At 38.1% G+C, this 26,999-nt stretch overlaps 1 protein-coding gene across 5 annotated transcripts in view; it reads left to right on the plus strand.

The window, feature by feature from the left end:
• Positions 1-26,999, plus strand: part of PHF6 (PHD finger protein 6) — a 46,635-nt gene that overhangs the window by 13,197 nt on the left and 6,439 nt on the right. For 2 of the 5 annotated variants that reach the window (XM_035008837.1, XM_035008854.1), the window contains 6 exons: positions 5,092-5,225; positions 5,499-5,542; positions 18,428-18,594; positions 18,749-18,892; positions 20,519-20,623; positions 23,208-23,341. In XM_035008837.1, the coding sequence (XP_034864728.1) occupies positions 5,092-5,225; positions 5,499-5,542; positions 18,428-18,594; positions 18,749-18,892; positions 20,519-20,623; positions 23,208-23,341 (728 nt within the window). Of the gene's footprint in view, positions 1-5,091; positions 5,226-5,498; positions 5,543-18,424; positions 18,595-18,748; positions 18,893-20,518; positions 20,876-23,207; positions 23,342-26,999 lie in introns of those variants that run through there. The other 3 variants (XM_035008828.1, XM_035008846.1, XM_035008863.1) reach the window with 2 other exon arrangements.

The following is a 26,999-nucleotide window of genomic DNA, read 5'->3' on the forward strand; positions in this document are numbered from 1 at the left end:
TTTTCTTTGCCTACAGACTCAAGAATATGGCCTCATTTGAGCCTCTCTTGCATTGTCGTACGTTTATAGCTCTTTTCTTGGAGCAGATGTCTTGAGAGTAGTAACTACTTGGCTGTGAGGATTTATATCTATCCAGTGGTGGTCAGTCACTGATACACATGGTCCATACATAGCAGTTAAGCTGTGCAAAGCTAAGTCTTAGCAAGCCCTTTGTCCCTTGGTTCCCTATGACTCTGTCTAGCCATCAGACTCTAGCTTTTCCCCCAAAAGCCATCCCTTTCTGCCTATCCTAGAAGTTGGGAATCTCATTTTAGTTTTACTTTGTGTCTATCTGTGCCCTTGGCTGAGTTTTCCCTGAGCTTTACCCATAGCTACTGAGAAAGCAGTATTTCTCCTTTTATTCCTTAGGACTTCTTCCTTTTACAAACTGAATTTCAGCCCTGGCTTGGTTCAGTTGACTGAGGAGCAGGTACGTGCCAGCCTCTGGCTCCCACAGGACTTTAGCTAAGTCATAGTCCTTTCGGTTCCCTTTGTCGGCTCTTACGTGTGACTTAGTTCCTCTTTAATCTGTGGGTCAGTCCCTTGAGACTCAGTTTGTCAGGTACAGCTTAAAGTTAACATAGGATAGCTTCACAGATTTTAGAATGGTGGTTACCACAGACAGGCAGGGAGGGTGCGGAGATGTTGGTTAAAGGATACAAAGTTGCATTTCACTAACGTTAAAATATTGTGCCATACATCCTAAATATATATAACTCTTAGCAAAAAAAAAAAAAATTTTAAAGTTAGTATAGCTTCTAACCATACTATAAAGATGACGTGCAAACATCTGTACTAGGATGGGGCCTTTTTTTTCCAGTCTCCCCATTTCAGAAGAGGTGATTGAGTTTTGAGGCTTACTAGGTCTACTAGGTAGCAAACTGAAGAGAGGAGGAAAAATAAAAGAAAAATCATTATCATCAATTTTCACCTCTACTTAAAGAACTTGAAATCAGGGTATGAACAGGATAAGCTGACAGTTGACATTTATACTTCTTTTGGGGGCAGGAAATTAGCCCTCAACAGAATATTTGCTGTGTGGGATAGACATTTTTGCAGGGGGGAGAGGTCCGCAGTTAGTTCACCATGTTCCTGTCAGGTTAACTTTCATTTTCCCACATTTGAAAGAGTCACGGGTAGTGCAAACTTGATGTTAAATGACAGCTGACAGTCCTTCTGCTAGGAGCCCAGTAGGGACTGTGACAAATTTGAGGGCAAATGTTTTATGTAAAGAGAAATACAGGATAACATTATTTGGGTCCAACCAACTGCAGCCTTGCTGTGTCGGGGATCCCATTTTCCTAGGACTCTACTTTTTTCAAGAGAGGTCGTCTTTGTTTTATTTCCCATAACTTTTTTTTTTTTTTTTTTTAAGGAAAGTGTACAGCCACCTATCTGGTTTTCCAACTTCTCTAATTTTTCTTTTTCTGTCTTGATTCTCAACCTTGTATCTCACAGGGCTAATCTTTTCCTCCCAAATATTCTCACCTCTCTTCATTCTGTGCCCCTTCAGCTGGATTGTTCTTCTCAATATTACCTTTCCAAATTCTAGATCAGACTCTTCAAATTTGTAGACACGCTTGAAGATTATTATGTTAAATCTGTAGGTATTAGAACATGAATGAGAAAAAATATACCGGAAGATATTAAAATCTTCAATAACAGTAAGCTTAAAGTGAACACATTTATCAAGCACTGCTTTGTAAAGCACAGTGTCAGTCTTCCAAAAAACTCAAGTCTAGAAACAACTGATGGATAAAATCTGTACATTTATGAGCATAATTAGCCGTACAAGGAAGTAAAATGGTAAGAACCAAAATGAATACTGTATCTTAAGTCCCACAGGAGTTCAGGGATAAAAGAATTATTTAGGGGTTGGGGGGTATAGTATAGCAGACTTCAAGATAACAGTTACGTTTCCATTTTGTGTTCATAGGTACATAAGCATGTTTAAATTGTATATTTAGTTTTATTATGGGTACTTTTTGCTATTAGCATCTTGCCAGAATTTCATATACAAGTGGGTATTTCGGCTTTTATATGAATGCTGCTTAAAATAGATCCAGTAAATTCTAATTGAGAAAAATTCCTACTGCTAACCTTAAGAAGAATTTTCCACTCTTTGAAACCATTTTTATTGGAATATCTTCTTCCTTTCTTCCTTGAGGAACTGACAAAAGTGAGAATGAGCTTTTTCTCACTTAAAAATTTTTATCTGTCCTAAATTGCTGTAGTTAACTCATGATACTTTGGGCAGATTTAAATTAAGAACCAGCAAAGAGGGGCACCTGGGTGGCTCAGTCGGTTAAGCGACTGCCTTCGGCTCAGGTCATGATCCTGGAGTCCCTGGATCGAGTCCCACATCGGGCTCCCTGCTCGGCGGGGAGTCTGCTTCTCCCTCTGACCCTCCCCCCTCTCATGCTCACTCTATCTCATTCTCTCTCTCAAATAAATAAATAAAATCTTAAAAATAAATAAATAAATAAGAACCAGCAAAGACAAATTTTGATATATTTTGGACATTTGGTTTCCTTCTTATTCTCAATAAACTGATAGATGGATATTAAAAGCATTTGCTAGTGTATTCCCCCCAAAATAATTTTTTGTATGTGAAAGTATTTTTGCCCATTGTAGAAAAATCAGAAAATACAGGAAATTGTAAAGAAAACCAACCACCTGGTGACAGCCCCTCAGCATCTTGCTGTACCTACTTCCTCCCATTTTCAAAGAACTTATAAACATAATTGTGATCATAATTAACATAGTTTTGTATCCTGCTTATTCTTCATTTAGTATTATACATAAACATTTTCCCATGCCATTAAGTTTTCTTTGGAGAGTGGCTATAGAATATTTCTAAATATGGGTGTGCTATAATTCAAAGATTTTTCAGTTGTTTTCCATGAGTGGTTTTACATTTTGGACTATTGTAAACAATTCTGCAATGAAGATGATATGTATATAAATCATTTGAATCTCATTGTTTTAGACTAGATTAATAGTAAAGTTAGTGGATCAGGAAATAAGAACTTTTTAATTTATTTAATTTATTTATTTATTTTAAAGATTTTATTTATTTATTTGACAGAGAGAGACACAGCGAGAGAGGGAACACAAGCAGGGGGAGTGGGAGAGGGAGAAGCAGGCTTCCCACCCAGCAGAGAGCCCGATGTGGGGCTTGATCCCAGGACCCTGGGATCATGACCTGAGCCGAAGGCAGACGCTTAACGACTGAGCCACCCAGGCGCCCCAATAAGAACTTTTTTAAAAGCTCTTTGATAAATAAGGCAAGCTGCTATCCAGAGTACAGTGATTTCCAGCAGGATATGAGAGGACCCATCTCACTGTATTTTTGCCAGTGTTGAGCCAAGTACAGTATTTTTAATAGTCCCTCCCCTCTCATTTTTGCTTGCTAATTGAATTCAAAATTTTTTTTTCAAAATATACCTGTGCAAATCCATTTTTGATGAAATTTCAAGATGAACTACTTGCAGTAGAGTTCTTCAAGAGGTGGGGTAATGTTCAACTTGTTAAGATAAAAAAAACAGGTTGTAAAATAGTATGTACAGAATTACATAGAAAAATACTTGCATGTAAACATTGTGACATACTGTAAGTGCATTTCTGCTTGGTAAGCATGAGTTGTTTTTTTAATTTCCTTTTTGCCCTTGTGTTTTCCAAAATTTCTATAGTAAGTGTGTTTTTTGATGAAAGATATAATTTGCTAAAATGATAAAACTTCATAATTAAGCTGTAGTATGAATGCTCACCTTCTCAAGAATTTACAAGCCACCCAAAGGTATTTAACAGCTTTTCCTGCTTGATAATTTGGCACAATATTTCTTTTTACAGTAATACTTTGAGGTTTCTGTATTTAAGGAAATGGAGTATTTCCCTAGTATTAATAATGGGCACTGGCCCTCGTGTTTTCTGGGATGTACCTGTATTGAGAATGTTTCTGACTTAGGAGTATTTCTTAAATGACAGTTTGAATGAGAGGTTGTTTGACTTGCTTAGAGAAGTGTAAGGAATTTTATTGGAATTTATATTAGCTTCTCAGTATACCCACATTGCTCAGGGGCCAAGTAATCCAAAAGTTAGGATGGTAAGTGTTCTTTATGTTAAAATTAATAGAGGAATGAGAAGAGTTCCGAATGAGGTATCTAGCAACCAAGAAACAGTTTTTAAGATTTACCTTACAGTGAATTTATTTTGGCATGGCATCTATAGCTTAGGAGGATAGCCTCCTTAAAAGTCCACTCAGTACCGTATACTATGATATGTTAATCAAAACCACTAACAGTTATTGTTATGTGCTTTTTTGTTTGAAGAGCTTTTTCCTACATTGAGAGCATAAGCTAGTTAAACAGTAGGAATTATCTAATAAAGTCAGAAGGTAAATTACATTAAAATCTGTTTAGAGTCCATTCTTCTATTTGCCTGAATTCATAATACAAGAGGTAAGTAACATAGATTAAATTAAAATAGATGAGCATATTTTCACAAATTGACATCACAAAATATTTTTAGAGCTTGAGATATTTAAAAATCTACTCAATTTTTTATCCTTCTTCCCTCACTTGAAGTTGATTTTACCAAGTTCCCCAATAGTATGTGAGGTTTTGTTTTGTTTTGTTTTGTTTTTTTCCGATTTTCATTAAGTGGAAGTGTGAAGGAAAAATTTTTTCTGGTATGAGACATTTTCCACAGTTACCCATTTCCAGGAAAATCTGGATTGTGAAAAGGTCTAAGTTATATACAGCTTACATTCCTGATTTGTAACATTTCAGATTTTCTCTTGACCACAGTGAAACAATAGACATTAATAATATTCCATTAATTTTGTCAGTGTTTAATCTGGGGGAAAAAAATACCCCTAGTAGAATTTTATTCACATTATTTCTAGGCGAGAGAACAAAAGTAGCATTATTAGTTACAAAACTTTTCAATAACCAATTTGTTTTCCTTGACAGATTGATATGCCTCTAACCTGACATCACGGCCTTAGCAAAATCGCACACTAATAATAATTATTTTATTGTTTTGCTGTAGATGTGTTCTTTGTGCCATTGTCCTGGAGCAACAATTGGTTGTGATGTGAAAACATGTCACAGGACATACCACTACCACTGTGCATTGCATGATAAAGCTCAAATACGAGAGAAACCTTCACAAGGAATTTACATGTAATTATTTAACTTGTCTTTAAGTTTTTTTTAGCAGTCATATTTTCTTTAGGCTTTTGTAAAAGTTTTTCCCATTTCAGAGCATTTCATCATCATTGTAAAGGGGGTTTTTGGTAAGGAATTTAATGGTTAGAGAAATGGCATAGGACATTTAATAAGATTTTTGGAATCCAGCTTGTGAATGGGGTGAAGTGTACTGCTCATTTTCTTAATTTGAAAAACGAGTTTAGTTTGTTTACTTGATAATTTTTGATGTCTTCATTTTTTTTATAGGGTTTATTGCCGAAAACACAAGAAAACGGCACATAACTCTGAAGGTACGTCATGTAGCCACTTTTCAACATCAAGAAGAAATTTGAGTGAATTCTACTACACTAATTTTTGCCATAAGGTGTATCTCAATATTGAATACATTTCAAAGAATTAAGAAAAGTGTTAGGATAAACTACATAGTGAAAAAGATCTGGATTTTTGAGAAAATTTTTACCCCTGAAGTTTTTGTAAGGAGTACGTGGAGAATATATTTTATCTTTAGGAAAAAAGGATGCTAGTGATTTTGGATTTCTGTGTTCATGTAAGTGTTAGTAGATTGTAAAATTAATAATTGGGATCTTTTTTACTGTCAGATCAGCTAGAGATACTGGTACCTTTTGTGATCGATCACCAGGCTTCCTGTTAAATTTTCGCATTGTACTTTTTTGAAAATGTAGACATGTTCATAAGAAGTGATCAATTTTAAAATATATTAACTTTTAAAATTACTTTATAGTTTGTTTCCCCTTAAATTTATATAAAACAAGGTTAGGGGTGTTTATATGTAGTTAGCCAAGTTGTCTTTGGTCTTCAAAAGGGATGGGAAAGTTCTTAAATTGAATTCTGACTTGTTTCACACCTTTGCAAACAGATGGTTTTGATACTTTTACTAGCAATATACAAAGGCTTAGATTTAATCTGAGGTTGTTCTATCCTTCCATTTAAATTAGATATCTTTAGTTTTTGTTAGCCTTTGAGAACGTGTTGCTTAGAATTAGAATGGTTTGAGGGGCGCCTGGGTGGCTCAGTCGTTAAGCGTCTGCCTTCGGCTCAGGTCATGATCCTGGGTCCTGGGATCGAGCCCCACGTCGGGCTCCCTGCTCAGCAGGAAGCCTGCTTCTCCCTTCTCCCACTCGCCCTACTTGTGTTCCTGCTCTCGCTATCTCTCTTTCTCTCTCTGTCAAATAAATAAATAAAATCTAAAATAAAAAAAAAAGAATTAGAATGGTTTGAACCTGTTGATTTAGGAAGTGGTTTCCTGTGTCAAGATTTACGTAATTATCAGTGTTAGCATATTAAAGTTTGTGACCCTTTTTGATATCTTAGATTGTGGCTATATCCTCTACTTTGGGACTCTACATTAGTTCCAATACTTCAGTGTAGTGCTGGTTTAAATATATAATCTTCAGCAAAAACTTGCCTTTAAATAATAAGAACAAAACATTTTAGAGGTGATAAAGTGCAACTGAGAAACCTTTAGTGTTTTCCTTTTTTTTTTCCTCATTTAGTTCTAGAATTCAATTAAAAAACCTTGTTCAAAGGTTAAGAGGAAGCTTGCCCACCTTTCGTTACTTCAGATTTTAACAAGTGTGTTTGATTCTCTTTAAGATTGTAGTGACCAGATGTGTATGGTAAACCAAGGGTTAAGAGTTAGGCTTTGTTGAGTACAAGTATAAGGATACACTGGGGCAGGATAGTTGAGCTTGGCAACAGTGATTAATGGAGCCGGCTTCCCTTTTATTCCCTCCATTTCTGAAGCTCATAGTACCATCTAGTGGTAGAGAAAAGTCACTGCAGACTGCGTAAAGTAAAATAATTTTGACCACCTTTTTGCTTTGAGAAACTTATTGAGAAAGATCTAAATTAACACTTTTATTTTTTTTTTAAGATTTTATTTATTTATTTGACAAAGAGAGAGAGAGCACAAGTAGGCAGAGCGGTAGGCAGAGGGAGAAGCAGCCCCCCCACCACCACTGAGCAGGGAGCCCATGCCGGACTCAGATCCCAGGACCCTGGGATCATGACCTGAGCCAAAGGCAGACGCTTAACCGACTGAGCCTCCCAGGCGCCCTAAGTTAACACTTTTCAAGATGACTGTTTTTTAATGTAACTGGCAGGATTCCTACAATTCAAATTCGTGATACAGTTGTTTTGAATTTTGGGTTCAGTGTATACTTTTGTAGCACTTTGGGACCCCTTGTATTATCGATGTATATGCAGTGTGCTTATACTCATATTGTAGAACTTGAAGCGTAATCTTACAATTTAAAGGCATCTCAGAGTTTGTATTTCTTGAATTTTGGCTTTTATCAGTTTTTTTTTTTTTAAGATTTTATTTATTTGACAGAGAGAGACACAGTGAGAGAGGGAATATAAGCAGGAGGGGTGGGAGAGGGAGAAGCAGGTCTCTCACCGAGCAGGGAGCCCGATGTGGGACTCGATCCCAGGACTCTGAGATCATGACCTGAGCCGAAGGCAGACGCTTAACGACTGAGCCACCCAGGCGCCCGGCTTTTATCAGTTTTATCTAAGGTTTAATTTACTTGATATTGAGGGCTTTGTCAGAAACAGAACTTGCGGTTATTTCATTGTTCTAATGGGAAAGCTGTGTTCTACTTTACGATTATAATCTGTCGTTGGGGTTTATAGGGTTATACTTCAAGGACTCCCTTTGAGAACTACAGCAAAGAGGAATTGATAGCTGTGGCAGTCTCGATCATTTGCCATGTGGCTCAGTAACCTCGTTTGCTAATACTTAAAATGCTAAATACTCCATAATGCAGTCTGTTCATATTAGTTTGATGTAATATGAACTGTGTTTTGAAACACTAAATTTGAGGATCTCTTTACCATCTCCATAGTTTTGTCTTTTCCAGAATGTCATCTAGTGAGAATCATACCATATGTAGCCTTTTCAGGTTGGCTTCTTTCACCTAGTTGGCCTTTTTGGGGAGGGCAGCGGATTAGTTGATATGTAAATGATTACAAGAAAGGATCTGATAGGCAAGAAGAGATTGAAGGTCCCGGAAAGGAGGGAGATTCAGTGCACAAACAGAAGAATTGCCCTGTGATGGGAGAACATTTCCGTTGTAATAGGAGAGAAGGAAGAGGAGGGGCGGTTCCTAACTGGTCTGTTTTCTCTGTGAGGGAGAATGTAGGGTGAGGCATGAGGGTTGGAAATTGAAGGAGAGAGGAGAAAGTTTGAAAGAATAGTTGTGAAGACTGGGAGAGGAAGTTTGCTTAGAGAAATGTGAGGTTTCCAGACTGGATAGAGGGCTCAGTTAAGGTTGTTAACCGTTAATTTATATATAGTGATACCCTCAGGTTGTGTGACTTCCTCCAGCAATTCAGGATCCTGTGTGTAGCACAGAGAAAGGGGTTAGTTGGTTAGTTCAGAATTGGGATTTTGCCAAGTGGGTTCAACAAAGTAGTAAAGGTAAAAGGGACTTTAGGATATTTGCAAGGCAAAAATCCAAGATAGGGAAGTGAAGGCAGGAAAAAAAGAAACAGAAGGAATTAGTAGACTGGGGGTCCTGATGAGGTTGAAGATCAATGAGAATGAAAGTACATGGGAAAGCAATCATTTTGTGGTCCCAAAGTGTGTGTGATTTATAGTGATTTCAGAGGTTAGAACCATTTTTAGGTGATTCTAAAGGTGTCTGGGTGTGATTATAGGAATTGGGTAGTTGGTGGAGGACACCACTGAAGGTCAAGGAACTTGCTTGGATTGTCCCGTGGGCTGTTGAAATCACCCAGGATGCAGCAGGGACTAGGAAGGAGAAAAGAGCTGTGAGCTGTGTGCTAAAGAAAATCTGATGCATGGGGTAGAATGATTGGGAGTTGGTAATTGTTAGCAACACGGAAGGGAGGAAGCTGGTGTAGTCAGTGTACCAGCAAAATTGGCATCATCTGGGAGTTGGTTAGAAACGCCTAACTCAAGCGCCCCTCCCCCGACCTACTAAATCGGCATCGCCACTTTAACAGATCCCAGGTGGTTTGTTTGCATGTTAAAGTTTGAGAAGCCGTGGTTTAGCTGAATGACGTGGACCTCAGGCGCAGGGCTTTTTACAAGGGGATACAGAACTAATGGTTCAACAAGGCTGTCTAGTAGAACTGACCGTGACAGTGGAGGTGTTCTATATTTGCACCATCCGGTATGGTAGCCACTAGCCACCTGCGGTTGTTGAGCACTTAAAATGGTTTAGTACCCTCCTAGTCTTTTTTTTTTTTTTTAGATTATTTATTTATTTATTTATTTGACAGAGAGATACACAGCGAGAGAGGGAACACAAGCAGGGGGAGTGGGAGAGGGAGAAGCAGGCTTCCCGCCGAGCAGGGAGCCCGATGTGGGACTCGATTCCAGGACCCTGGGATCATGACCTGAGCCGAAGGCAGACGCTTAACGACTGAGCCACCCAGGTGCCCACCCTCCTAGTCTTAATAGGAATTTATACATTAAAAATGGACAGGAAAAGCCAGAATTAAATTCTGCATCTTATGTGTTTCCCCCCCTTTGGCCTATGTGTTTAGATAATAGGTATATTCTTTACCTTTTTTTTTAAAGCAATATTTTTAAAATGTCAAACATTGGCAATAGCATGTAGGTCTAGCTTGTAACTGCTGCTAGTTTCTGAATTGTAGAAGTACTTGAACATGACAGCTTGTCATCAGTAAACATTTGAGTACCTACAAGGAACTGTGATTACGTCTTGTGGGTTCTTCTAAAATCCTTTTCATTAAGGGGTTAAAGCTTTTCTGTTTAATAGTTTACATGGAGCAAAGCATCTGTGATGAGATAGAAAGCAGTAGAATAGCTGCTGAGTGTTAGCTGTTCGTGGCAAGAATGTGTAGATTCTAAAGTTGTGATCACAAACATAACCTCAGCTCAGTTTGGGTTCTTGACATTGTAAGTAGCCCAATTTGTGGCTTATTACTTTTGTTAAACTACCCAATATAGAATGTTGTGCATGGAATGGGCGCTCAAGAGATGTTTGTAATCTCTTTCCTTTGGCTTAAAACAAAGCATGGTATTTAATGCATCACTTATTTTTGGGTGATCTTTCTGTCTCCTGTGACTTCTCTTGTACCGGGCGTTAGTAGAGCGAGATGAATGAATAAAACAGGGTTTTGGGTTTTGGGGGGTGGGGGCAGACACCACCATTTAGTGACAGATTTGTGACCAGCTGATTAAAATACAGTGGTGACACATGGAAGTACTTAGAGAGAAAGGGGCATCATGTTTGCATCTTAAACTCTTCAGAAAACAGTATATGAATGAATGAAGGGAGAATGAATGATAAAGCAGATGTGGTAAGTTGTTAACATTTAGGTGAAGGGTGTACAGGAATTGTTTCTGTCAATTTTTAGAAGTCTGAAATTACTTAAATATAGCTTAGTGATAAGTGCCACAATTACTTGGAGCGACCATAAAAGACCGTGTAAAGGAATCTTTTGTGCTGAACCTCGGAAGAGCTCGCCTTTAACGGACAGTTTGGAAACTTTTATATTGTCAAATCATATAACTCAGTTTGTGTTTCAAGAACTAGAGTCATCAGGGTTCTATTAGAAGTATGTTGTGTGTTGTCATCTATGTAGATTCAAAGCCTTTGCCTGCTTGGATATTCCCTTGGTATATTCTTCCCCTTTGTTTTCTCTGGAATGTGCTGCACCTTCCAATCTTCATTACATATATCAAATGGAAGTTTAGGGAGATTTTACTATATCAGTGTCTTTAAAAACCTTTTAGGGGGCGCCTGGGTGGCTCAGTTGTTAAGCGTCTGCCTTCAGCTCAGGTCATGATCCCGGGGTCCTGGGATCGAGCCCCGCATTGGGCTCACTGCTCGGCGGGGAGCCTGCTTCTCCCTCTCCCACTCCCCCTGCTTGTGTTCCCTCTCTCGCTGTGTCTCGCTCTGTCAGATAAATAAAGAAAATCTTTAAAAAAATAAATAAATAAAATAAATAAAAACCTTTTAGGTTTTGTAGCATTGAATGGATTTATGAAGTCCTGGAGAGGCAGTTTTGTACACTGGTTGAATATGGGCTCTGAAATCAGATCTATATTTGAATCTTAGCTCTGCCACTTACTAGTCACATGGTCTTGGGCAAGTGATTTAGTATCTCTTGGAGCCTTAGACACTGCATTTGTAAAATGGGGATTTAAAAAAAAACCCTACCTCATAGCATTATTTTAAGGATTAAATGAAATAACGTATGTAAGGGCCTTAGCAATGTTCCTGGCACATAGTTAAGTGCTCAGTAAATACTACGTGTGCTCTTCCTTGGAAGATAATAGAATTTAAATTGTATTTGGGATTTAACTTGGAAAATTTTAGTAACGTACTCCATTGTGCCCTCTGCTAGGATTGACTCCCTATTTTTTTCTTTGATTCACCAGATTTATTGACTACCCATGTGCAAAGTGCTGTGCTAGGTACTGTTTACGCTCATCTTTTATTTAGCACACTTTACAAACTCATTATCGGAAGTTTCAGACATACACAGAAGTATGTTTGAAAAAAAGCCCCATCTCCTGGCTTTAGCAGTCATCAGCTTGTGGCCAGTCTTGTTTCATCTGCACCCCTCCCCTCCTTCCTCCGTCTAGATTATTGTGAATGAAATTCCAGACCTATTTCATTTTAGCACACTTAATTAAGAATTAATATTTTTGATGTATGTTATGTGTTTATATATGCATCTGTATATGAATATGCATAAAATCATTTATTTCCTACCTTTACCGAAAAAGCAGAAAGCAGAGTTTATGCAGAGCAAAAGCACATTGCGTTTCCATTGGAGAAGGCAGGCAAGTGACCCCCAGTCCTCCTTTTGTCACAGCCCTAAAGATGTAAAGCAGAGGTGGTGATGCTTACCCCCAACCTTAATGCTCATCATTTTGCTTTTGTTTTCAAAATAATTTCAGCACACATTTATTGAGTGCCTCCTGGGTGTGGGCACATTGGGCAATTTAGAAAATAAGCCCCTTGACGAAGAGCTTACAGTCTATACAAGGTATGACAAGAGTAATAACTAACAGTTGAATAGAATTTTCTAGTTTACAAAGCATTTTTCACATTTTCTTAAGGCATCCTTTTCAGGAAGGTGTTATCATTAGTTCCTTCTGATACACCAGGAGACTTTGCCTTGTGAGTGTTAACTAACTTTACCAAGTTTTAAGACCTGGTAGGTGGCAGTCTTCAGACTTTCTGTCCAGGGGTCCCTTCTACTTCATACAGTTAACTGATGTGAGATTGTGGGGAGGAAAGGCAATGGAGCTAAAACCACAAGGTAGAAGATGAGACAAATATTGATTAGGAAGAAGAGAATTGGTAAAGGAACAGATCAGGCTTGACAGTACTAGGAGGAGGAGAGCTGGGGTCCCGGTCAGTTGGTCACTGCTTTGCCTCCTAGTGGCAATCAGAAGGGTAACCAGAGAGGAGCCTGGCCTTTCTGAGGTGACATAGACCTTTAGGAGCTGTGCTCACAAAGGGTGGCAGTGCTTGGTGGCCCAGGAAGGAGCACAGCCTTGTTTTGTCACCTACCTTATCAGCCTGGATTTGTAGGAATTGCAGCTGTGAATACAAGGGTAACGTTTTGGTTTTTTATTGCATTCATTTGTTTGAATAGGTATATGAACATTGTACAAAAATCAGCAATATGAAAGAGTATCCACTGTTAGCGAGCTTTCCTCCCATCCTTACCTTTATATCTGTTTCCAAATTCCTTTGCTAAATGCAACCACTCCTGGCAGTTTCTTGAGTATCCTTCCAGAGCATTTCTCTGCAGACATAAGCATGTGTAAAACTATCCTTTTTCTAACGTCCAGGAGCACTTGAAATGGTGTATTTCCGTGATAGTGGGTATTACCACTTTAAAAGCATGTCGGAACTCACGGGCATAGATTTGTCCCAGCTCTGCCACTTCCTAGCTTTGTGACCTTGGCTAAAATTATCTAACCTTTCTGAGCTTTTTCTTATCTGTAAAATGAGGGATAGGGATGGTGACAGATACAACCTCGCAGGGTAGGTCGTGAGGCTCCAGTGAGATTGTGTGTATAAATCACAGAGCACATTTATGGCACAGTCAGAACTCCAAAAGCTCAAATGTGAGCTCTTAGATTTGGACTATTTCCAATTTATAAATTACGCAGAAAAGGGCAAGATGCAGAATAGTATGCTGAGGATGCTATTTGTTTGTGTATCCTTTAAAAAAAAAAACCCATTTGCACACCCAGGGAAAATAGTAGCGGACAAATATGGAGAGTGTCTCATGGGCCAGGCGCTGTGCTATAAATTCACTTCTTTACACGAACTAACTCATTCAGTTCATTCATGGACCCTGAGGTGGCTCTGAGGCAAGAGGACACACAGTCTGGCAGTTCCAGGATTCTAAACCAGCCTCTCAACCCTTGAGGTTGAGAAGAAAAGCAGTTAAGGGTGGTTGCTTGAGAGAGGGAGGGAGGGAGGAAGTAGGAGAGGAGGCAAGAAAGCTAGGTAGGGCACCAGCTGGGAGTGCAGAGCAGGTGGAATTAGAAAGTGGAAAGGAAGATTATTACTTCTTTTATGCAGAGTTCTTTTATAATTATTATTGAAGAGGGAAACAAAATTTAATGTTAAAACATTTTCACACTTTTGAACTGGGGGGAAAAACCTATTGTAACCATGAAAAATTTAAACAAAGGCACTGTGCCTAGCCTCATACTCATTTTTTCATGTGCATTTTCAATGATTTTTTAGGGTAAATTCCCCAACGCCCAATCACTGGATCAAAGGGTTCAGTCTTTCTAAGGTTCCTGATACATGTTGCCATGTTACTTCCTGGAAGGATTGTGCTAGATTGTATTCCCAGCGGTGGTGGATGAGTTTACCCTCCTTTCACCACATTGGATGGTATAAGTTCTTAAAATAGTACAATAATATTAAATTAAAGCAGTTCAGAAGCCCTCCCCTCACCCCAAAGTCACATTCTCTGGGAGTAGCTGGTAATAAGTTTGGTGGTATCTCCCCAGAGCCTCGTTTACCTCCATACAAACCTATGTAGATAGGTAAACACAGTGGCATCATTGTCTGTGTACATACTGTTATGCTCCTTGCTTTTTTTATGCTGTGATTTATCACAGATCTCCTTCCCTGTCAGTGTTTACAGATTGACCTCATTCTTTTTATTTTCCTCCACTGAAGCAATTTTGTCTTTTTTCCCATCGATTGACCTCATTCTTTTTAACCGTTACATCTCGTAGAACATATAGAACCATAGTTTAAGGGTTTCTCTATCAAATGAAAATCACTTACATCTATTTGTTTCACTAATACAAATAAGATCTCATTGATCTTCTTTGTACATATATGCTTGCTTACTTATACGAGTGATTCTGTAGGATAAATTTTTAAAAAGGGGTTTGCATTTAACATTGGGGAAAGGCCAGTTAACACACATGCAGGTTATGCTCCCACCAACAGTGTATTTCCTGCCTCTGCGCTGGACGTTATCAGTCTTTAATTTTTGCAAATCCAATGATCTCATTTAATTTCCATTTCTCTTATCACTAGTAAGATTGGGCTTCTGTTCATGTTTTTTTCAGTCATTTATATTTTTTCTGTAAGAAATTGCCAGTTTCTATCCTTTGTGCATTTTTCTTTTGATGTTTGTCCTTTTTTTTTTTTTAAAGATTTTATTTATTCATTTGAGACACAGAGATACAGAGAGAGAGCATGAGCAGGGAGAGAGGCAGAGGGAGAAGGAGAAGCAGGCTCCTTGCTGAGCCAGGAGCCCGATGTGGGGGCTCGATCCCAGGACCCTGGAATCATGACCTGAGCCGAAGGCGGCAGATGCTTAACCATCTGAGCCACCCAGGCGCCCCGATGTTTGTCCTTTTGAAATAAATTTGTAGTGAGTGATTTCTGTAATGGGGGTATTAATTCTCTGTCACTAAATGTGAATGATTTCCCAGTTTATCATTTGTCTTCTAACTCTGTTTATGGTGACTTGTGTCATGCAAAGGTTTCTCTCTTTTTTTTTTTAAAGATCTATTTGTTTGAGAGAGAGAGTGAGAGAGCCCGTGTGCACGCACGGGGGGAGGGGGGAGGGGGAAAGGGAGAGAATCCTCAAGCAGGACTCCCTGCTGAGTGCGGAGCCCCATCCCAGGACCCTGAAATCATGGCTTGACCCGAGATGAGAGTCAGCCACCCAACCAACTGAGCCACCCAGGTGCCCCCATGCAAAGGTTTCTAATGTTTAGTCAGATCTCAGTCCTTTCCTTTATGACTTCTTAGGTGTCTTGATCCAAGATTATAAAAAATCTCCTCCATTTTCTTCTCTGTTACATTTATAGTTTGTTATTTTATGATGAGATTTTTTTTCAGATGGTATGAGGAAAGGAATCTCAGTGTTTAAAAAGTAGATAGCCAGTTATGCCATCGTGTCTTTTCCCCACTCATTTGAAATGCTACCATTATACTCTGAATTTCCATATGCTTATGGGTCTATTTTCAACCTTGCTTTCTCTCCTGCTGATATAGGTCTCTTCCTGTGCCAGGATTTTAACTGCTGTTTCTTTACAGTATATTCTGATATCTTTTTTTTTTTTTTAATATTCTTGTGTATTATATATTTACTCTTTCAGGAAACTGTGGGATCAACCATTTTATCAGCGTTGCATTAATTAGGTTAGTGAGAACTGACATTCTAATGTTGATCCTGTTCATCCGGAAGCATGGTGTAGCTCAGTGTTTTTGGGGGGCTTCTTTTAGATTTTTATTTCTAACTCATTTTTTGTTCGGTTATTCTTTTTATAAGTAAACTCTGCTATTTTGATAGGTGAAAATGATATATCACTTAATTTACACTTTGATCCCAGAGAAGTCAGATTTTCTATAGAAGTATGTTTAACTACTTATATTCTGTGAATTATTTGATCATATGTTTGGTCCATTTTTCAGTTGGGGTCTTAATCTCTTATGAGCTTATAGCATAAGGATACTGATCCTTTTTCACAAATACAGCAGGTTTTTCTAGTTTATTGTTTGCCTTTTAATTTTAGCACTTTTTTTGCTATGTAAGTTTGAAAATTTAATATAGTTAAATTTGTCAGTCTTTTATGATTTTTACTATTGCTGTTAAAGTCCTCTAAAATTTTACACTGAATGGTTCCATATTTAGAACCCAAAAAAAAGCCACGTGGAAAACTAGTCATGTTGGCCTGATAATGGAATGAGTTAAGTAATTTCTCTAAAGGTGTTTAAGAATGTAGTGTTACAGTGTTAGTGATTGTTTTCGTTGTAACAGAATGTTATGTATACCACACGTATGGTATAACATGTATCAGAATGATTGAAACATTTGCTTATGATTTTTCATTTTAAAGAATTTTTAATTTGGGGCAAGTAATTCTAACAGCCCTAATGAAATTCTGTATCTTAAAAACTGTCGGTTTGAATGTTTTAAGTCGGTGTTGTGCTCTGATAGGAAATTTGCTATAATGTTAAGATCAGAAGGTCTCTTTGACTTCTCTGTCTTCACAGGGAGTTAGCCACATAAATTTGTCTTGTTGCCTATAAAACGCTATCCACTTCTACCTTTTCCCCTTTTTTTCCTCTCTCAAATCCTACTGTAGTTATATGAAGTTGCATTGATATAAATTTTTATTAACTGTTTTGCAAACAGTCTGATGCTTTCAGTTCCTTGAGTTTATGTATTCAGATACACTAAATGAATTACCCTTTTCTTGTCATAATGACTATGCTTTTATTTCTAAAACAAAAAATTAAAAGCCGTTGAAGTATTTATTAGGAAACATATTAGCATCTATGATTCAAAGTTGATGTGCTTTCTTATTGAGAAATTAGTCCCTGGAATTGAAAACTTATGTTAAAAGAAAAAAACAGTGGAGGTGTTAGAACTGTACCTAAAACTTTCTTTAGTTTGGGGCGCCTGGGTGGCTCAGTCGTTAAGCGTCTGTCTTCGGCTCAGGTCATGGTCTCAGGGTCCTGGGATCGAGCCCCGCATCAGGCTCTCTGCTCCGCGGGAAGCCTGCTTCTCCCTCTCCCGCTCCCCCGGCTTGTGTTTCCTCTCTCGCTGTGTCTCTCGCTCTCTGTCAAATAAATAAATAAAATCTTTAAAAACAAAAAAAAAACTTTTAGTTTGACCCTAAAAGACAAGTGAACATTTGGTTTTTATACCTTTTTACACTAAATACATTTTCTTATGTACAGTAGGCCCTCAATAAATAAAATATTTGTAGTGAATAACTGAATGAAACACCCTTCCGTTAATGGTAGAAATTCTTTTCAAATTGCTGGGAAATGCAGTTCTAAAATTTCTACACACATTTTGTTTAACCTATTAAAGTATACAACTAACTTGCAACATAGCTTTTTTTACCATTTATGTTAGAAATTCCTTTTATACTTAACATTTATTTAATTACTTGATCAGTAGTTAGTTCATTTGTAGATGACTTCTTTGTTGAATATGATCATTTGATTTTCATGATGGTTTAAGGAGCTATCCTAGAACAGTGATGTCTAATAGAGCTTTTTTGTGATGATAGAAACGTTCTGTATCTGATACCCAGTACAGATGCAGCTTGCCTCATGTGACCAGTAATAAGCACTTGAAATGTGGTCAGTGTGAGTGAGAAACTGAAGGTTTGATTTTGTTTAATTGTAAGTAAAATTGTAAAAAAGCCACCGATTGCTCGTGACTGCTATACTGGACAGCACAGATACACCTCCTTTATTTTCATTTAGTTTTCCAAGTTATAGTAAGCTTATTTTCTAGCTAAGTGTTCTGATTTCACCAACAGTGTGAGGGAAAACTCTTTGAAACTTATGGTAAAAAAAATAATACAAGAACTAATTCAAAATATTGACTTATTAGAGTTTGAAAATGTTTACTGACTTATGTGCACAGTCAAGATCCCAAAACTCATTTTTATAGAATCATAAATTCAAAAGAAATAATTACAGTGATTATAATAAAACTATTTTTTTATATTTGATTTTTGTTACATTTATATAAAACCTTAAGGTTGGTGTGTTGAGCATACCACAGACCATTTCCCCTCATTTCTGGAGGGGATTTCATTCTAAGGAGAAATGCATATTCTAAGGACCCATGAACTAATGCCCATTTTAAGATTGGTCCATGTAAAGCTTTTGTTCATTTTTAAGCAGCTGACTTAGAAGAAAGTTTTAATGAACATGAATTGGAGCCCTCATCACCTAAAAGTAAAAAGAAAAGTCGCAAAGGAAGGCCACGAAAAACTAATTTTAAAGGGCTGTCGGAAGATACCAGGTCCACATCCTCCCATGGAACAGATGAAATGGAAAGTAGTTCCTATGTAAGTAGAAAAATGTGGGATTCTTACTTTTTGTTGCACCACGAATCATTTAAACTGTGTTTATAGGTAAAGCTCATCATTTGAAATGTTAACTAAGCTTGAGGGTACTGATAACATATTTTTAAGTGTTTTTTTTTTTCTTTTAAATTTGCAGAGAGATAGGTCTCCACATAGAAGCAGCCCTAGTGACACCAGGCCTAAATGTGGATTTTGTCATGTAGGGGAGGAAGAAAACGAAGCAAGAGGAAAACTGCATATATTTAATGCCAAGAAGGCGGCTGCACATTATAAGTGCATGGTAAGCATGGTTCTTTTTATGTGCTTTTAAACCCAAGTTTTTTTGAAAGGCACTTAGCTAGTAACAAAATAGGGCACTTTTCTCTTCCAGCATAAGCTGTGTAGAGTTATGAATAGTATATCCTATAGTCCCAAATCTTCATAGACCTTAGGATTTTAAAATATAGCCTTTATGATTCAGTAGGAGTTAAAGGAATCCTAATTATAGTTACCATATTCTAGATAATTGACAGTTAACTGTTTCATAGCTAAAAATTTCAACTTTATAAACATCGTGGAAGATACATGTTCAGCCTCCACTCTAACCCAATACATGTCTGTGTCACTGTCCTTTACACATTGTACTGCAGTTACTCATTTATGAGCCTCTCTCTTGATAGACTTTTAATTCCTTGAAGAGAAGAACTATGCTTTATTTTTGCATCCTTAGATCCAGGTCTGACATACAGGATACATAAACATTTTTAAATTTGATTGTGTTGAATTATTCATCCCATTTATGGTTAGGTTTTAAAAATTATGTTTTTAATATCTGAGGTTCTTGACGGGAGAGGTGTATCAGATATAACCTGGGGGGCTTTTTCCAAAATACACACCCCTGGAATATATCCCAAACATGTCTAGTTTAAAAAAAAAAAATCCCAGGTAATTCTGATCTGCGTCTATGGTTGAAATTTGCCAGTTTGAACTATTTTTTAAAACTTTGTGGAAACATAAAACAATGGAGATGACAGGGTAACACTGTTGAAATCTTCATTGTTGAATGAAACAGTTAAAAGATTTTATTTATTTGAGAGAGAGAGCGAGCACAAGCAGGGGGAGCAGAAGGCAGAGGGAGAAGCAGGCTCCCCGCTGAGCAGGGAACCCGATGTGGGACTAAATCCCAAGACCCTGGGATCATGGCCTGAGCCGAAGGCAGACGCTTCACCGATTGAGCCACCCAGGCGCCCTGAATGAAATATTTAATCTTGGCTCCACACTGGAGTGTGGCTCCACACATTAGTTTTGTTTTATTGTCCTTTTTTAATTATTTTTTAAAAAGATTTTATTTATTTGACAGAGAGAGAGACAGCGAGAGAGGGACCACAAGCAGGGGGAGTGGGAGAGGGAGAAGCAGGCTTCCCACTGAGCAGGGAGCCCGATGGGGAGTTTGATCCCAGGACCCTGGGATCATGACCTGAGCCGAAGGCAGATGCTTAACGACTAAGCCACCCAGGCGCCCCTTACTGTCCTTTTTTTAAATTAAAGATTATTTATTTGAGAGAGAGAAAGAGAACACACGCACGCAGAGGGGCAGAGGGAGAGGGAGAGAAGCAGATTCCCCACCAAGTGCGGAGCCTGACCCATGGCTCGATCCCTCGACCCTGAGATCATGGCCTGAGCCGAAACCAAGAGCCGGAGGCTCAACAGACTGAGCCACCCAGGCGCACCTATTGTCCTTATTTTGGGTTATATTTTAATCAGACAGGTGAATATATTAAAAATACTTGAGTCAGTACTTGACTTTTAAGGAAAAGTTCTCTTTCTCAGGATATTGAAGTAATAGAACACATTTGTTATTCTGTTGTTTAATCTTTCTCTCACAAGGATTCTGAACATTAAATGTTCCTGCATTTTTCTTTTCTAGTTATTTTCTTCTGGCACAGTCCAGCTCACAACAACATCAAGAGCAGAATTTGGAGATTTTGATATTAAAACTGTACTTCAGGAGATTAAGCGAGGAAAAAGAATGGTCTGTGGTTTTATATTTATGCTATGCAACGTTACTCCTCTGACTTTCTGCTTTAAATTTAGAACACATCTCAAATTTATCCAGTCATTAAAACATTTAATATAAAGTAGTTCATATGTTAAAGCAAGTATATATTTGACTTATTTGTAATATAATAAAGGATGCTGATGTTTCTGGAACTTACTCCTCTTTCTATGTAACTTCATTACTTAAGAGAATTACACTGAGATTTATATTTCAGGGTATCTGAGGGTCTTTTAATAAAATAAATGAAGATGTGAATGTGACACACCTTACTAAGTTCAAAATGTTAATATTATTTAAGCTTGCTTAAAGAATAGTTCCATAATCCTAATAGAGCATCGGGAACTTCCCCATGTTGTTATTCATTCTTTTTCTTCTTTTTTCTTTTTTTTTTTTTTTCAAATAAAAGGAAAAGATTTTTTTCAGAGCCTTCTGTTTAAAGTTCACATACACAGTTATGTCTCTTAAAATGTTTATCATAGCTTTAAAGTTTTCTTTATAAAATGTGCCTAAGTCTCATGTTTTTAAACATACTGAACTACTAATAAATAGCTTTAAGAAATATTGGCATCTTTATTGATCACTTACTCCTTTACAGTTGATGAATATTATAAAATGTCAATGGAATGCAAAATCTTTTAAGACCTCAATTGTCTCTAGAGATGACTTGAATTAAAAAAATTTTTTATTGTGAAAATTTTCAACCATCTCAAAATTAGAAAGACTAGTAACACACGTCTGTCCATCACCTTGACCCATCAGTTATCAAGAATTTGCGGCACTCGCTTCATCTATGCCTTTTATTCTTGTTGCTTGAAGTGTTTTAAAGCAGAGCTGAGACTTCATATCATTTCACCTCTACATTATTTCAGTATGTATCTCTTAAAAGTTGGACATTTTCTTACCTAACCACAATGTCATTACACCTTATGAATTAACAATGAGTTCTCAGTGTCATTTAATACCCAGTTCGTATTTGTATTTCCCCAGTTGTCTCAAAAGTATCTTTTAAAAGTTGATTTGTGTGAATCAGAATCCAAAGGAGGATCACACATTGCATTTGGTGGTTCTATATCCTTGATGTAACCTAGGGCACTTCCCCCTCTCCTTGTCTTTGTTGTTTCTGTTTTTGTTTTGTCGTATGCCATTGGCTTGTTGAAGAAAATGAATTAATTGTCCTGTAGAATATCCCATATGTTTTATCTGTCTGTTTGCTTATTCATGATGCCATTTAACTTGTCCCTCTATCCGCCAGATTTTCTTTTAAAGTGGAAGTTAGATGTAAAGGCTTGATTAGATTCAGTTTCAAGATTTTTGGGGGTAAGAATACTTCACAGGTGGGACTGTATCATCCATATTTTATCACATCAGACTAGTCATAATGTCTGATCCTTGGATTCAGGTGGTGAGTCTAATCCCTCCCCCCCTCTGTTGTGAAGTTCCCCTTCAGTCTTTCATCTAGTGGTTTCAGACGTTGGTGAGCTTTATCTGAATCCATTAGAGATGACCCTTTCTTGGGAGCTGCATTTTTGAAGGTGTGAAGATTATTGATGTTATCTGTTCCATTTAAATCCAGTTCAGTTTTGATACTTTGATTACTCTTTTAAAAATGAAACTCCTTTAAATCAGAATGTATAGTACTAAAAAAATGTAAGGGAAAAATCTCTTCAACTTACCATACCAAGCAGTGTTGTTGTGTCGTACAGCTGAAGTCCAAACAGGTGACTAGGGTAACAATTCAATTCTCCTGGTGAACTTAGTTCACCTCTGCGCAGTTGAATGTTCATGTAAACACCAACCTAGCACTTTACCAAGTGTGCTCTAAGGGAAAGTAGTCCATCAAAATGCTCCCCCACCCCTCCGAAAATACAAGGGCATCTGGAGTTCAATAATTTGGGAACTATTTACCATACCCTCCTTCTTGCAGAAGGCCTGTGAGAAGTTCTGCAATCAAGCAATCTGTTTAAAACTAGCATTCCTCAAACTTATTTGACTATGAAACCCTTTCGTCAACAACCACCTTTTAATCTCAGAACATTCTTGAGGCAAGGCTGATCGAGGCCAGGTTGTGATGTCTTAAAAAGATTTCAAGCCCCTCTAGTCTCCCTCTGCCCTTTTACCTACTTGGTAGCAATCCCTCTTGGTGGGGAATTGCTTTCCTGTCTTCTCATTCTTTAGTCATCGTAGGAAAGCAACTAGTTCCACGGAGGAGAAGAAGCCAACCACTAAAATATAGAATATAATTCTTTTGTGTTTGGCAGTAATGAGGAGTGTCTTATTTATGTTTAGATGTCAGATCTTCGAAGGTTAATATAGGTAAATAATGGAAACATCAGGGAGTGACTTAATATCAGGAAGTCTATCAAAGTATGGTTTAAATTGCAGCATGATTTAACAGATATGCTAAACAGTAAGTTCAGTGTACTCTTTTTCCATAGAAAACTGGCTGTTTTCTTTGTAAACTAGAATGTTTGGCTGAAATATGGCTAAAATAGAATAAATAAGGTTGCAAAAACTTTGAAATACTGCTTATGATTATTCTTTCTCTTCCCTTAAACAGAAATGTACACTTTGCAGTCAGCCCGGTGCTACTATTGGATGTGAAATAAAAGCCTGTGTTAAGACTTACCATTACCACTGTGGAGTACAAGACAAAGCTAAATACATTGAAAATATGTCACGAGGAATTTACAAGTAAGAGAACAACAATTGTCCATTTTCTTAAACTTGTCAGTAAGTAACTGCCCTTGAATAGATGGCATTAGTTTACTTGGTCACTATTCCTAGGTGGTATTTAGCCAAGTGTAGAATACTTAGGACTCTATATAACGAAACAAGTACGACGATTGGCATTTTCCTCTGACAACACATCGCTGGATTCGCATTCATTCAGCCAATATGCATCATGCTTACTAAGTGCGAGGTTTTGTGCTAGGAGCTGGGCATACAAGAGTGATCAGTAGAGGCACAGACTGTGTCCTCGTGAAGCCTGTAGTCTAGTGGGAGAGACATATTAAATGGCCACATAAATAAATCTACAATTACAATCTACTCAAGTGCTAGAAAGGATACGTTACAAAGCACTAAGAGAGCATGTAACAAGGAGGACTTGACTTAGTCTGTACTGGGAGAGTGTTTAGGAATGTCCTTAAGGAAATAGAGCGTGAGCTGAAGAGCTTGATCTTCTTGGGCGAAGATCAAGGTGGGCATTGGGACAGTGTTCTAGGCAGAAGGAGCAGCCTGTGCAAGTCCCTAAGGTGGGACAGAAGAAGCAAGGGTGCAAATGGGAAGGTGAGTTAGGAGGCTCCTGCTCAGGGTCCAGGTGAGGATTCGTGGTAGCTTAGACTAGGATGTATTTGTGAAGATAGAAGGCCAAAGACACTCTTGGAAGGATGATGAAGGCATAAGGTTTGGAGATTTGGGATTACATGTTACCCTCTGTTTTCTGGGTCTTCCATATCAGTGTGCATCTATAATGGTTCCATTTGTTTGATTGAATGGAGAATAAGTTGGTGGGGATCCGTGGATTTTTCGACTTGCCTTTGTGAGTTGTAAAGCACTTCCTTACATTCCCAGGATGCAATAAACCAATGAGTAAACACCCTACTATTCTGTGTACAAAGCAGCTTATATAAACAGTCACCATGTATTTGGGTGACTGGATGAGGTGCTAGTGCTATATTATAAAATTTGCCAAACTTTGTTTAATAATAAAGGCAGAGCTGTTTTTCAAGTGAGTTCTATCAAGCCTTTAATGAACAGAGAATTCCAGTACTATTTAGAGAGGTCCAGCACATAGCGAAAGATGAAAAACTTGGTTCATTCTATAAAACTTTACATAACTGTGAGACCAAACCTGGTAAAGATAGCATTTAAAACAAAAACAAATAAGAAAACTATAGGCCAATCTTACTCTTATAAATAATATACCAAAGTCCTAAATAAAATGTTAGAAAATCAAATCCCATGCTGTTTCTAAAAATTTAAAGACTGTTCAAAATTAGGAAATATATTAATGTGATCCACTGTCATTCATAGAGAAAGAAAAATCCTATCACCTTCCTGGTGATGGTAAAAAGGCATTTCATGGCATTCAACGTCCATTTCTGAATTTTAAAGTGCAGTACCAAGAGTGCCCTTGGGAAGCGAGGAGTCCTAATGGAGCATTTATGAGAAGACAACAGCAAAGAGCTTTATTTAGTGTTAAAGTAAAGGGACAGTGGTTCTTAACCAGGGCTGAGCCTCAGAACTACCCGAGGGTGAATAGGGCCCTCTTTAAAAATATTCATGTCTGGGCCCCACCCTCAGAGATTTTAAATTCAGTGGACTGAGGCCCAAACCAAGTTTTTCGATGACTCCCCAGGTTATTCTCATGTTCATCCATAATTGAGAACCACTATACCAATACACTTTCATTCAGATCCAGGAACGAGACAAGGGTACCAACTACCAATGTTACTTTTCAGCATTCTTCTGGAGGGTTAAGCCGGTGCAACAAGAAAAGGAAGAAAAATGTATAATAAATACCATGAAGGAGCAAAATAAAATTGTCAGTATTTGTTATTGATGTCATTGTCTACCAAGAAAATCCAAAGGGACCAACTCCATTTACTAAAATTAATAAAAGCTCAGGTTGCTGAATATGAGATGAAGTTTTAAAAACTAGTTTTTTCCAGTAACAGAAAATGGAAAGGAAAAACGTCACCCTCCACCCCCTCCCCACACACATATGCACACCAAAGTTGAAACTTAAAAAAAAAAAAAAAAAGTTTTACACAGGACCCAAATGGATAGTAAAATATATTATGTTCCTTGATGAAAAGTTACTCAACACTGAAAGATACCTATTCTCCTCAAATTAATCTATACATCAAATACAATTTTAATGAAATACAAAACGTTGATGGTTTTATCTAGAAGAGTGAATGGGATATTATTTTCTACTGGTAATGATTAAGTTACCTCATGAACAGGGAAGAACTAGAAGCTTAAACAAGACAGAAATTTGTTTTTCCCTGCAAGAGGTCCCAAGGAGAGCAGTGCAGATGTGTTAGGCTCTTCTCTGTGTCCTCAGAGACCCAGATTACCATCTTTCTGCTCTCTCATCCTTGGGGTGTCCTTCCATAGGCAGTAGGAGAAAGTGGGAGCAAAGGAAGGTGGAAGGACAAAGTGGCAGTTCCTCCAGCTGACGGGTTTTTAATCCTCCTTCCTGGAAGTTCCACACACACTTCTGCTCAGCATCTCATTAGCCAGGATTTAGTCACCTATCCAAAGGGGGCTGGGAAATGCACCCCCGGCAGGCACGTTGCTACCCAAATCTGGTTCAATGCTATGAAGGGAAGGGGGGAAAATAGGTACTGGGGTAGTCAACTAGTCTTTATCACGTGCAGCCAAGAACAATTTTAATGAGATCAAGAGAAGAAATCCCTCATTAGATACCAAACCCCGTCACCTAGTAATTAAAACTGGTACTAGCTCAGTGACAAAGATCACAGGAAACAGATCCAGGTCTTCGTTGGGTAATTTCGGTGGTACTAGATCTGGATTATTCAGTATCTGATCTCTACACAGTATATATAGTTGGCTCAATTTAGAAAACAGTTTGAATCCTTACCTCAGACTGTACCCCAGAATATATCCTCGATGGGCTAAAAACCTAACCCTAAGTAAAACAGAAAATGTAGGAGAAATTTTCTAGAATCTGTTGAGTACAGATGACCTTTCTAAGCATGATAGGAAACTTGGAATTTTTGACTACATTAAAACTAGGCTAAAGAGAACTCCAAATCCTTAAGAAAAACAGCCCAGTTTAGGGGGGAAAAATGGGCAAAGAACATGAAAAGGCAGTTCATAGGAGAACTAGCCATGGGCTATAGGTACGTGAAAAGCCGCTCACCCTTAGTAATGAAAGAAATGCAAATTAAAACAAGATCTTACCAGTTTTTGCCTATCTGATGGGCAAAGATTAGTAGGATTCCCATTACCAGCCAGGTTCCGGAGACCTGGGCATTCGCATTTGATGGTGAGTTGGAATGTACCTCGGTGCGATTTAGGAGAGCAGTTGAGCATTGGAGACCACAACCTTTAGCCCAGTAACGTATGTATTTTGCTACTAGTCTGCTTTGTAGGGATTTCTGCGGGGAAGTGAGCAGAAAACAGCACAAAGATGTATGTGCGAGCAGTTCCGTTGGCCCGTTGATGAGCGCTCGTTACCCACTAGGGCATCCTCTTTACTCACCTGTGCTTGAGGTTGGTGAGGTTAGCTCAGATGGCGTCAGCGGGGGAGAGCACAGGCCCCGTACGTTTGGATTCACACTGGGTGGGTCCACAGGGGACCCACCCTGCCTTCAAA

The sequence above is a fragment of the Mirounga leonina genome, unplaced genomic scaffold (assembly GCF_011800145.1).
Source record: "Mirounga leonina isolate KUSES-001 unplaced genomic scaffold, KU_Mleo_1.0 Mir_101664, whole genome shotgun sequence".
Taxonomy (NCBI): Eukaryota; Metazoa; Chordata; class Mammalia; order Carnivora; family Phocidae; genus Mirounga; species Mirounga leonina.